Consider the following 12243-nt stretch of genomic DNA (forward strand, 5'->3'; position numbering starts at 1 on the left):
GCGGCCGCCAGCCGAAGCAGCGGCGGCCTGGATGTCTCCGGGGGAGGTTGAAGCCGGGACGGGCAAAGAGGCCGCCGAGTTTGGGAAATTGAGCTCTGCGTCTCGGCCCTTGATGGCTAAAGCGGCCACGTCATAGGCTATGGCCGCCATTTCAGGGGTCGAGAAGGTTCCAAGCCAAATCCGGTTAGGTTTTTTAGGCTCACGAATTTCCGACACCCACTTGCTACTGTTCCTCCGCCTCCTCACTCCACGGTACACCGGATGTCGTCCAGTGGCCCACCTCGAAGATCCACTTGCTTCCCCGTCGTTGAGATTGTTGTTTCTGTGCATGGTTTAGGACGTTTGATGGCTATGGAGATTAGGGTTTTGGGGAGGGGTTGGTGGATTGGAGGAAGGAGATGCAGAGAATCCATTTATGGAGAGCTTCAAGCTAAGAACACTTAGTGTGTCTGTGTCGTGTTGCAGAGATTGAAGAGATGAAGTGCAAACCAGTTATGGATGAACGAATCGTCGCTAGGGATATTTGATCATTTGAAGAATGTGAAAGCTGTAAAGACAGCTTTTTACTTGCAAGTATGTGTTGGATACATCGTGTTATATATTTATATAAACCTTACCTTAGTGGTCTTCTTCACCACTACAGGTTCATGAATATATCTTTCTCATGATCTTGACATCACTTTGAACTGTTGCTTTGGAGAATATATCTTAGGATTAAAAAAGTCAATACCAACTTAGAAACTACGCTTAAAGGCCTTAAACACACATTCTATGTAATATTCCATGTCATATCATCGTCCGACTAGGATTATATATTTCTGTTTTCTAATATATATATATATATATCATATATTTTTCTAAGAGAGATGCATATATATTGGGTGAAATTATAGAATGAATATAAGTGACTTGTAAAGATCGATCCTACGGGATTCCATCTCTAGATATGTCAATATAGTAGCAAATTGTAACTAAGGGGGTGCATCGTGCATGGTTTGGTATTATCGTGTGTGTATATATATACACATATATAATTGTTTATTTGTTTAATTATGTTTAGCCATGCAGTATAACAGTGTAAATAATTTACATATTAGGGAGGGAAATGAGTAAGATGTTGACTTGATGGGGGGACAAAGAACATGTAATAAGGGATATATATATATATATATATATAATCACACGCCCTAAGTGGATGTTACAACTCAGTGTGATGCGTTTGGGAGTCAATTTGCTGAGGGTTTTGTCGCTCCACTACAATTAAACTTATCCCTTTTTATTATTACATTAATTAAAACTTGTCAAGTCTGTTATGGTAGCAAATCCATATCACATTCTGCAACGCCGTTGGATATTTTGTTGGTCTTGTTATAATTACAATAATAACTTTGTGATTTCCCAAATTAAATTTTGTTTCCTATGTACACGTTTTTAAATTCTAAAACACACACGGATATAGATAGAATTAGGAATAAGGCTATTAGAGAGAAAATAAGAGATAGAAATAGAAGAGAAGTTAACAGAGACGTTTAAGATGGTTTGAACATGAAAAACGTAGGTTGATTGATGCGCCGATTAGAAAAGTGAGGAGTATAGGAATGGAGTGAAGAGAAATAGAAGGGGTAGATCTAAACTTTCTTGGAAGGTATAATTAGGAATGATTTGGAATTGTTGCAAATTCCGAAAAGAGCTAATGTAAAATCGAAATGAATGAAAACGGAGAATCTATGCGGCTGATCCCAAATAAACTTGAGATTAAGTTGATGTGTTGATGTTGATGTTATTAAATTCTGTGTTCTTGTTTATATTTGATTTTATGTGTACCCTTCTAATTTAAAAGAATATCAGTATTATCCTTAATCTAAAAATTATAGTATTTATTTATTTATTTTATTCGTGATATCCCAATTCTCATCAGAAGAATTTTAATATTTCGTACATTTGTTTTACAATTTGTTTTAGTACGGGATATCAAACTCCGTATATATAATTATTTTTGCTTGATCTTAATCTAAAATGTTCTATTTTTCTTTCTTTCAATCTAATATATCGATTTATTTCCTCAGCTACTCTAATTAAATTATTAATTTTCTATCATTTTATTTATTCCCTTTTTTTTTGTCATATGTACGCATACCATTAACATATAAATTTGCTTTAAATGATGATTAATAAGAAATATGTTTTTCTGTCCGGGTTAAGGTTGGTATTGTATCGCTTTATTTTACGGATAAAGTAGCTTCTGAATTACGCTTTAAACCTTTGGTTTGTGATCTAATTATACTATTATCATTATCCTCAAAGTAAACATTATTAAATAACTATTTAAATCGGATAGCGCATGTGTACCTAAACCAAATTTAACCAAAATTAAACTCAAGTCAAATCTGAACTGAATATAAAAATAACCAAAAAGAATAATTTTTTGGAAAATAAATATTTTTCAAACAGAAATGAATCAAATCAAATATAATATAAAAACCGAATGCATACAATTTTTTTTTTAAAAAACCGAAATCATGGGAAAGAAATCCCAAATATCGAAGTATGCTATTCAGGTAGATTCCGGTTAGTTTGAAACAGTACCAAATAAAAACCAAGTGGTTTGGTTAGTTAAGTTTCTATTATAGATTTCTTTCTCTCTTAATCTCTCAATCATGCACATTTTTATCTATTACGGTACGGGTTAAGGGTTAATTCGGTTATAAATCGATCCGGTCGAATCTACCACGGGTTAATTGTGTCAGATTTTAACGAATAACACAAAATTGATTGATAATTTTTTTTCGTTTTTACCGAAGATAAATCTTATTTTAATAGATATAAAAATGTTTTGATAAATTAGTTATCAAAAGGTTTAAATTTACACCATGGTGGATTTCACTTATAGATCCCAAAATAATTTGAATATTTATTAGATGTTTAGTTCTAACAAAATGATTCTCATTTGTAAATTGGGTAATTTAAGTATCCATTAGTTGATTATTTTCAATATTTCATGTATCAATAGGGTTTTTTTATATTAAATCAAGTCATTATCAATCAATTTTGGTTATCTTCGGTAAAAACTCGTTCAATCAATTTTGGTTCTTTTTCATGTATGAACACAGTGGCACTGGTATTGAAAATCTAAAATTTTCTTAATAAAAATTGAACCGAACCGAATCAAAATCAAAATCAAATTGAATATAAAATAATAACTGATTGATATATAATTTTTAAAACTAAAAAAACCGAACCGAATCTGAACCGAATAAACGATCTACACTAGCTACAAGTGGTGAACAATAGTTGTGCTTGAGGGCCTGAAATTAAACGTTATGAATCAAGAATTTGGCCCAGATTAAGTATATGATTAGCCTTAAATTATGTCCTCCTCCCATTTGTGCCCAACAACGCCTTTATGGTTTCGGGTTTTCCGTGTATGAAAACGACAAATGTTCGGATTATTTGTATTTTGCTAAGTTTGCGATTCAATTTAAATTTAACAACAAATATGAATAGAACTATAATCCAAAGCTGGACCTAACCATCTATGTTTTGCTTTTCAATTACATTTTGGTTTTTGTTAATTGTTATTTCAGATTCAATTATACAAAAACTATACCATTGGGATTTGAATTCGATTTGGTTTAATATTTTAAATTGATTTTCCATTGGATTCTGTTCTTAATTCTGTTTGCGATTCATTTTTTTATTTAGAAACTATTTTCATTTGATTCTAGATTAGTTTAATTTTATTTTATAATTATATCCCATGGATCCGTTAACAATAGATACACAGTATTATTCGACCTGACTTTATATATTTAAAGACAAAATACCCAGAACAGCTAAAATTCGACAAGTGGCATATACCTAAAGCTGAAAGAACTTCAGATCAAAATAATTTGGCAAAATGTCATTTGCTGAAGCAAAAATATTCAGTAGGAACAAATCCTCTCAAAAAGCCTTATTGGGACTCAAAGATCCCCCAAAAGTCGCAACAGAAACCCAAAAGGGAAGAAGAACAAACCCTAGAAATACATATCCAGGATAATATTAATATCACAACACAACCATGATGATGATGATGATGAACATCCACATCATCCTCAATACTTGTAGTCCTTAACGTGGAGGCTCTCGTCAGCACCTTCACCGCGCTTCGCATCACCCTTGTAAGTTCCGAGCGTAGCCTCAGAGTTGGCCTTACACCTCACTAATAATGCTTCCTGCGCCTTAGCCACGTTCTCGTCTTTCCCGGCCCACGCCTTGAGTGTGCTCTGCTGAAGGGCACGTCCAAACGAGAATGACAGTGACCACGGCTTCTTACCCTTCAGCTGGTTCATGGCGTTGAGGTTCAGGGTTGCTTCTTCCTCGCTCTGCCCACCGGATAAGAACACGATGGCCGGGACAGCAGCAGGGACAGTCCTTTGTAGGGCACGGACCGTGTGCTCAGCTATGACCTCGGGTGCCACCTTGGCAGATTCAGATCCGGGTGTTACCATGTTGGGTTTCAAGAGGGTTCCTTCGAGCAAAACATGGTGGTCGCTCAGGGCCTTGTAGCATGCGGCCAGGACACGTTCTGTCACAGCAGCGCATTTGTTGATGTCATGAGGGCCATCAACGAGAATCTCAGGCTCAACAATGGGGACAAGACCGTTTTCCTGGCAGATGACTGCATATCTAGCCAATCCATATGCGTTCTCGTGGATGGCTAACTCGGATGGCTCATTCTGGCCAATCTTGAGAACAGAACGCCACTTGGCGAAGCGGGCACCAGCCTCATAGTACTTTTTGCATCGGTCACCAAGGCCATCGAGACCCTGGGTGGTGGTCTCGCCGTTGGTTCCAGGGAGCTCGACAGTGCCCTTGTCGACCTTGATACCTGGGAGGACTCCACCTTCCTTCAAAATGTCAACGAAAGGCTTGCCTGCACCATTGTTCCAAGATCCGAGTAAGCAATCAGAAAAAAGATACAATCGATACACAAAAAACGCATTCGTTGAATGTGTATGCATACCATTGGAAGCCTTCTGGTAGAGGGTTTCCTCGAAGAGGATAACACCGCTGAGGCATGGAAGAGCACCAGGAGCGGTGAAGAGGAGTTCACGGAGAGCACGCCTGTTGGATTCGACATTCTCAACGTTGATGCTAGCAAGACGCTTGCCAATGGTACCAGTTGACTCATCAGCGGCAAGGATACCCTTTCCGGGGGTACCGATGTAGGCAGCGTTAGCAATCAGCTCATCTGCGCGGTTTCAAAACAAAAGAACACAACAAACTAAATAAGAACTCCCACAAAGACCGATGAACACCCATATATATACACATATACACAAGTTTCAAGCACAGTTAACTTCAGTTCGAGAAATAGGATCACAAATCAATTCACGAGTACCACCAGATAATCAGATTCAAATTTAAAAATTCAGGTCAATCGGATGACTGCCTGTAAGGGTGCTTGATAACGAAGGATTAAACCCGTGAACCCTCAACCAAATTCGAAACTATCAAACACATTTCCGATGAACCGAGTCGGGCACAAACTCGTAGGTTCATCTTAGCATCAAACTGAAACAGATCTAAGCAACTTCGAGACAATCACTACATCGAGCGAGGAAAGTAAAAGAGATTCTCCAGGAATCAGTGATTAAATCTCTCAAAATGCAGATCCAAACCGAGCTAAGCCAGATCCGATCCAGAATACACAGACACGACGACAACGAGCAGATCTAACAACCATGTAGCCAAGAGAAATGGAGAGTCCAGCAAAAAAATACAAAAGCAGAGAGAGACAGAGAGATCTTACCAGCGTATTTGCTCGTGAAGGCAGACATGGTTGAGGGATCGAAAACGAAGAGAGAGAGACAGCAGAGCGAAAGGAGAGAGAAAGTAGGTGAAAAGGCTGAGGAAACCCTGGTGGAAGAAAGAAGGTATTTATAGATGCCGATGCAGCAGCGTAGTAGGTTGATGGTTTGGGAAAAGTGAAAGGCATAAATCAACGGCGAGATCTGTGGCCTGCTCCCCAAGAAACGAATTCTCAGCCGTTGGATCTCACATGGTTTCGGTGGTGGTTTTCGGCTTATTCAATTACCATTATGTCCATGGTCAGTGGTCACGTGGTTGTCCGGCGGGGTATCTGAATCTGAGGGGTAATTTGGTAACTCTGGTTAGAGGAGGCGTGACTCAGGCCGCATTACCTGTTGACGACGCCCGCTCAGAGCCGAAGCCGTTTCGAGGGTAAAAATGTCCAATCGAGAAATACCAAGCTTTATTATATACCAAGAAACATTATTAGTATGGAAAAAAAATATGCCGTTGACAAACCAACCAGATATTTATGGGAAATATGTAATATTTTCTATTCATTATGATGTATGTTAATTCTAGACTTGGATTCTTGTGACATACAGAGTATTCGTTTCTGTAATTTTGATTTTTCTTTGAGTTGTTTTAAATAGGGATAATAACATATAAATACTAAACTTTTATGAAAATTCCAGATAAATTAAACTATAAAATTTCCATATAAATACTTAAATTTTTAAAAATTCTATATAAATACCTAGACTTTTGAAAGAAAAAAATTCAAATAAATATAAATTTCAGATTTTTTGAAATAAAATATGTGATATCATTAATGGATTTTAGGTTTATTTGGGATTTTTTCAAAAGTCTAGATATTTATGTAGGATTCTAAAATTCAATTTAATCCATCTAAGAATTTCTATTATGAATTTGTATTTTGTTTATGAAAATACCTTAATATCGAGAATATGATATATTCTTTGCTGATATATACAGATAAGGATGCAAAACGGGTTGATTCGGTCCCATTCGACACAAATAGCAATAGATCCAAGTCAGCCCGTTTTAGGCCCAACTCAATTGCCACAGATAGAAAAACTCTAACTTGGCCTAGAAAAGCTCTGGCTTGGTTCGTGATGATATGATTTAGGGAAACAAAAAAAAAATGATAACCATCTCTCGATATACACACACAAAAAATAAAACCACCACATAGACACTGTGGATCAAAAAGGATAATTCATTCCAAGTGACAAATGCTATGGAACAGAGGAAAGTGAAACATGAAACAGCCAAATACCACAAGAAACATAGAGCAAACAGAACCAAGATTCAAGCAAACATTAGGCTGGCAAAACAAAACAGCCTCCTTTCATGGGAAACATCATCAGTTCTAAAGGCGGAAAATTTTCAAAGGGAGTTGACTTCCTCACACTCATTACGGCAGAAGCTGGTTCACGAGATGGTTCAGTTCAGACATGCTAGGAAATGAGACTGAGTTTTGGAAAAAAAATACCCTTTTGTGTATTTCTATCAGATTGAAAATTACAGGGAACACAGCACATCTTTCCAAACCGAGGCTCGGGACATTCTTTTTTTTACAAAATTAGCATCATGGGGATCACGAGGATTCAAAGGAACGGCAAACCTGTATCTTCTGCAGTCACACCACCAATGGCAAATGCCCTTTGGTGTAGATTCTTCACCTCCGAATGGGCTAGACATCGTTTTCCTACCAGAACAAAGTGAGGGGCCATTATAACCGGAGAAGTGAGACAAACCCAGCAAGAAAAAAAAATGAAGCAATAAGGGTGGATTCATAAAATGAGATGCACTGGTGGGCCCAAATCAACCATTTTTCAGTGTCAGATGCAGATCGGTTTCATAAAGAAATATCCAACAATTTACCTCTTTTATGGCACTCACAATGGCCAATTCCTGCATTGAATTATCGGTCAAGCAATTGGCATGCACTATGAGACCCTTGGCCGCAATATTGGCTGAAGGAATGGTCAGGTGAACCGCCGCCTTGAACATCCATTGATCCATTTCTTGACTAAAATAGTCCTCAAACATCTCTCCGCACAAAATACATGCACATTGATTCTCATCAGCAGGGACTGCTGGACCATCCTCCTCCATTGCCTCAGGCTCTCTCTGAACTTTTGCAAGATCAGGTTCCAGCTTCCCAGGTTTTCCTGCCACCCAATCATCAGCCTTTGGATACCAAACTCGTGATTTTTTGTTCATGTTCTTCTCATCATGCACCTTTGCGTGCCTTTCAAGCTGTTCCTTGAGTTTCAGGCGAATGCCACATGAGGTGCAGTGATGCAGAAGGCCATCAAAGAGACTATTGATCACTGAGGGGTGAAATTCCCGGATTTTGTCTGGCCTAAACTGCAGTCCTACGAGGTCTTCCGAATCCAATCTTGTTGTTTCAGATGGTGAAGCAGGCCCTTTCGCTTTAGGTCCTGCGGATGGACCCTTGTTCATCGAAGCCTCTGGCTTAATATCTGATGGAACAGCAGTTGCAGATATAGAGCTATTGGTAGAATGATCTGGGCTATGGTCCCGTGATTCAGAAGGAACCTGGCACCGAGAGAGGGATTGCAACTCTGTCTTCGAGGCTGATATCAAACCCTTTGAAGCTAAGGAGCTCAAGAGGCTCGATATAGGATTTGAGGCCTTTATATTCTCATCCGAAGTCTGAGTTGCTGTAGCAATAGCAGGAGACGATGAACATGAACCAGGCGATGGCAAGGGCTTCCCAACTTTTAAACGAGCCGATGGATCCTCGTTGGCCACTGAGTTTGGCAATGATGGACCAACCGTCATAGGCCTAGAGACTGTGGAGAGGTATTGCAATTTCAGCTTCTCCTCCTCCTTTGATGCACCACTAGTAGAGTTATTAGAAAGAATTCCGCTCTTCATGACCGCAGCCAGTAGATTGCTCATGTTCAACTGGCTTGAAGCTTCTGAAGTAACATGATGTGGTGAAACACCTGGAGCATCAGGTAGTTCAGGCCTATCTTGATTCCTAAACTGACTACCTGAAGATAGGGATCGCACAGGATCATCCCTGGTGATACTTTGATGCTTCACTGGAAACCTCAAAGCCCTAGGATCACCACGTTGAGGAAGGGAAGTAGTTCTCCTAAAATCTTGCTTGGCCAAAGTCTGTACTGAATCTGAATCGTGTAATAGTGACTGTCTATCTGATCCAGATCCTGAGTGTGGCAAAATTCCGGAACCTGAGGCCCTAACAGGAGCTGGAACAGGTCGAGGCTGAATCCCTTTTCTCGTAACAGTAGAGGTCAGCCCAACGATGGAAGAATAATCTTCAGAATTATGCTGGATAAGACTATCTTGCAACGACCTTGGAGAAGGTACCCCGCACCCATATGCATTTCGATCTTTTTGCTCACTTGAAAATGATCCGGTTGAATTATCCAGCTCAAACCTTGACCCTGCGTCTGGAAGTTCATTTGATCTCAAAAGGGGATTTTCAGACTCCTACATGTGAGGAAAATTCATGAAGTTAGCTAAATAAATAACAAATACTTAACAATATACAGGACAAGTAAAAAACTATAGCTCACTGAGTCATCTGGTGCCCAAGGTTCATTCCTCGGGTTGATATTGGTTACATCAGTTTCAGAAAATCTCGATTGCACGTCCCACATAAATTCCTCTTCTTCGGAGTTTTTCCAACTATTAGACACGCTGATATTACTTCTACCAGGACCACTTGGACCAGAATTTGACAATCTGGAAATTCTGCCTTTGGTGTTTAACCCATTCCTCTGGCCAGAAATCATCTCAGGAACACTGCCCATAGTTCCATACCATTGCCTATCATGCCCTTCAGCTGTAGTCCTTGAACCGATTTTCTTGTTTCCCAATCTAGAGTGCTGTGGTAATTCAGAAGCATAATCATATTCACCAGGAATTGATGTGATATCTTTCTCATAAAGAGGTTCACTAAGTGATTCCCTTGGAGGTCTTCGAATGTTCTGAATTAAAACACAATGCACGTATTAAACTGGCAAACAACAGGTAGCTAGCTGGCTGTAACAATATATATAAAAAGACAATGTTCAACTTACATTTGATTTAGCAGATGGATCAACCCATGAACCCCCAGCTGCTAAGCTCAAAATTCTCTCCAGTCTATCTGAATCCCCAGCAGAGTTGGATATGATACCAGGAACATCAGTAACCATTCGTTTTGCCTGCTGAAAAATAAAACCAAAAGGAACGAAATACTCAGCAGCCTAAAATCAGATAAGAAGTCTTCACGAAGCTAGTATCCATAGAAATCTTTAAGACTCTATAAAATATTTAACACTGTCAATCCCAGATCAACCAAACAGCTCAAGCTAATTCCCAATATAGATACTTCAATAATCAGAACTCAGAGCAGATAAATCCCCAGCATTCCTAAGACTCTGGTTTGTCTTCAAACAGTACTTTCTGTAGCCACAAGTCTATTTCACTTACCCTGCCCGATTGTTGTAGACACTGTTGTTCTAGATACTTGGGATTCACATGAATGCTATGAGTTGGGCGCTGAGATGATGGGTCAGCTCTGGTTGTGGCTACAACAGACGGCGAGCTATCACTTCTAGGATTAAAGCCAAGTTCTTTCTCAATAATCTGAAGTGTCTGTGGATGAAAGACTCCTTTCCAGGTTCCAAAAAGATGCCGCATACTAGAATGCATAGGATGATCAACTTGTCTATATGCCTTGATGAATGTCTGCAAACGAAGATACAAGAGGGTCATCAGAGATATAGTTTCTCTCTCGCTCTCTATCTCTCTCACACACGCAGCAACCAAACCTCTGGTAGCCTTGCAACAAAGTACTTAATGTAATCCCTTCCAATATTCTTCACAATGCTGTCTAACAGGTACAATGACGGTAGTTTCTGATCATCTGGTACCTGCAAGACATTCTCACAATCAGATTCACCAAAAGAAAAAAGCCGATTTCTACTCATACATAGCGACACCATGGTAAGTGGGATCAACAGCTTATGTTAAGATAGAAAGTTCAAAGCACTTCACCCGAATACTGAAGCTACTACCAGCATATACCCCAACAACTACTTAACTCCATAATAGAAAGGGAAAGCCACAAAGGTGAGGCTGGCTAACACGATATCTACAAGGCAAAGGTGCGCATATCACTTTATCAAATAAATAAGAGATTAGATAAAAGAAAAATGGAAAGAGCAGTCCATTATTTCCAGACAATTGGACCAAACAAGCTCTATCTATTTGCAGTTTCTTTGCTATCCAAACAAGAAACAAATTCAAGTTCACCTTCTATGAGAATAATTATATGTACATTTGTTAGTAGGCCAAGGCCAATGGCAACTAACAAGCAGACACTTTCGTAAGAATTGAGGTGCAAAAGTAGATGTAGGAAAAGAAAAAAATATCTAAGATGAAGATAATAGATTCAAAAGTGACCCAAATCACCATAGAGAGGCAACTGAAGTGTGATACAAACTGATAAAACATATATACAGAGCTCATCAACAGCTCAAGACTTAAGCTGCCTTTCTTTCACACAGTATCTTGAGATGGAAATTGTGGTTATCATCACAAACAAGCATTCGCTAAAAGAAGAGAGGCCTAAATTGATTTCAGACATGATGGGTATACTCCCCAAAACACACCTTCTGCATAAAAGTAACATTTTGATACATAGGAAAGAAAAAAATTCACGAGACCTCTTGCCAGTGGGCAAAGCATCAGATACATTGACGTAATTCCATCGCTTCCGGAGATTGCACACATTCTTAAGAGCAAACTCGGGACAAAGAAAAATTTGGAAATGGCATATGAGAAGCTCAACTCAGCATTCTTGAAATATAAACATGTGCCAGATCATGATTGCATGAGCACTGGCTAACTCGGGGTAATGTGTTACATAGAGTCAGGGATATGTAACTGGTCGAGTTTTAGAATTTAGATTTAATAATAATATATGCATAAGATGGCAAAGACTATATCCTGCTTCTGAAAGATCATCTGAGTTTTGGTAAAAGCAGATAAACCATACAAATCCCACAAAAAGAACACTAGGGTTTACTTCAAAACTAAAAAAATTATCATTCAACCTCGCAATACAGACACAATTTCAACCACCATTTCACTGTATCACCCTTTTCTTTACAATTAACCAAACAAGAATCTCCAGGAAAAGAACATGCAACATGTAATACTACTATAACAGTGGTGCATAAAAACTGGGTGTTCACCTCGAGGATGTTGTTGCAAATCGTGGCTACGATGGCCTTCGCAGCATGAAGATTCTCTCCCGCGATTATCGTCAGGTTCGTTATTATGGGCTTCGAATTGACAGTAAGCTCCGCCAGTGCCGACTTGTACTGGCTCAACAGCTCGTGGTGCGTGTTCACAGGCTGCGGCTGGTCGACAGTT

General features: G+C 39.0%; 3 protein-coding genes across 3 annotated transcripts in view; all 3 read right to left on the reverse strand.

The window, feature by feature from the left end:
• The window catches only part of LOC104824533 (ethylene-responsive transcription factor ERF024), an 892-nt gene extending 562 nt beyond the window's left edge, over positions 1-330 (reverse strand). The window contains exon 1 of the mRNA XM_010556635.1: positions 6-330. Within this exon, the coding sequence (XP_010554937.1) occupies positions 6-330 (325 nt within the window). The remainder of the gene's footprint in view (positions 1-5) is intronic.
• Positions 331-3874: 3544 nt separating this feature from the next.
• LOC104823466 (fructose-bisphosphate aldolase 6, cytosolic) lies at positions 3875-5903 on the reverse strand. The gene is made up of 3 exons (XM_010555040.1): positions 5795-5903; positions 5006-5233; positions 3875-4915 (listed from the first exon to the last, which is right to left on the reverse strand). Exons 1-3 carry the CDS (start codon positions 5820-5822, stop codon positions 4095-4097), a joined length of 1077 nt encoding a protein of 358 aa, XP_010553342.1. The 5' UTR covers positions 5823-5903; the 3' UTR covers positions 3875-4094.
• Positions 5904-6990: 1087 nt separating this feature from the next.
• LOC104824534 (polyadenylation and cleavage factor homolog 4) overlaps positions 6991-12243 on the reverse strand; it is a 5889-nt gene continuing 636 nt past the window's right edge. The window contains exons 2-8 of the mRNA XM_019203771.1: positions 12063-12233; positions 10635-10736; positions 10294-10551; positions 9900-10025; positions 9393-9806; positions 7702-9306; positions 6991-7525 (exon numbers count right to left, since the gene is read on the reverse strand). Coding sequence (XP_019059316.1) covers positions 7511-7525; positions 7702-9306; positions 9393-9806; positions 9900-10025; positions 10294-10551; positions 10635-10736; positions 12063-12233 — 2691 coding nt within the window. The 3' untranslated portion in view covers positions 6991-7510. The remainder of the gene's footprint in view (positions 7526-7701; positions 9307-9392; positions 9807-9899; positions 10026-10293; positions 10552-10634; positions 10737-12062; positions 12234-12243) is intronic.

This window comes from Tarenaya hassleriana, unplaced genomic scaffold (genome assembly GCF_000463585.1).
Source record: "Tarenaya hassleriana unplaced genomic scaffold, ASM46358v1 Cleome4, whole genome shotgun sequence".
NCBI lineage: Eukaryota > Viridiplantae > Streptophyta > Magnoliopsida > Brassicales > Cleomaceae > Tarenaya > Tarenaya hassleriana.

Bases quoted from the DNA above. Each gene is read 5' to 3' on its own strand.
- LOC104823466 (XM_010555040.1), bottom strand. From the start codon at position 5,822: ATGTCTGCCTTCACGAGCAAATACGCTG. The intron at 5,234-5,794 runs GTAAGATCTCTC...GAAACCGCGCAG, and splicing joins CTTCACGAGCAAATACGCTG to ATGAGCTGATTGCTAACGCT. The intron at 4,916-5,005 runs GTATGCATACAC...ACAATGGTGCAG, and splicing joins CTACCAGAAGGCTTCCAATG to GCAAGCCTTTCGTTGACATT.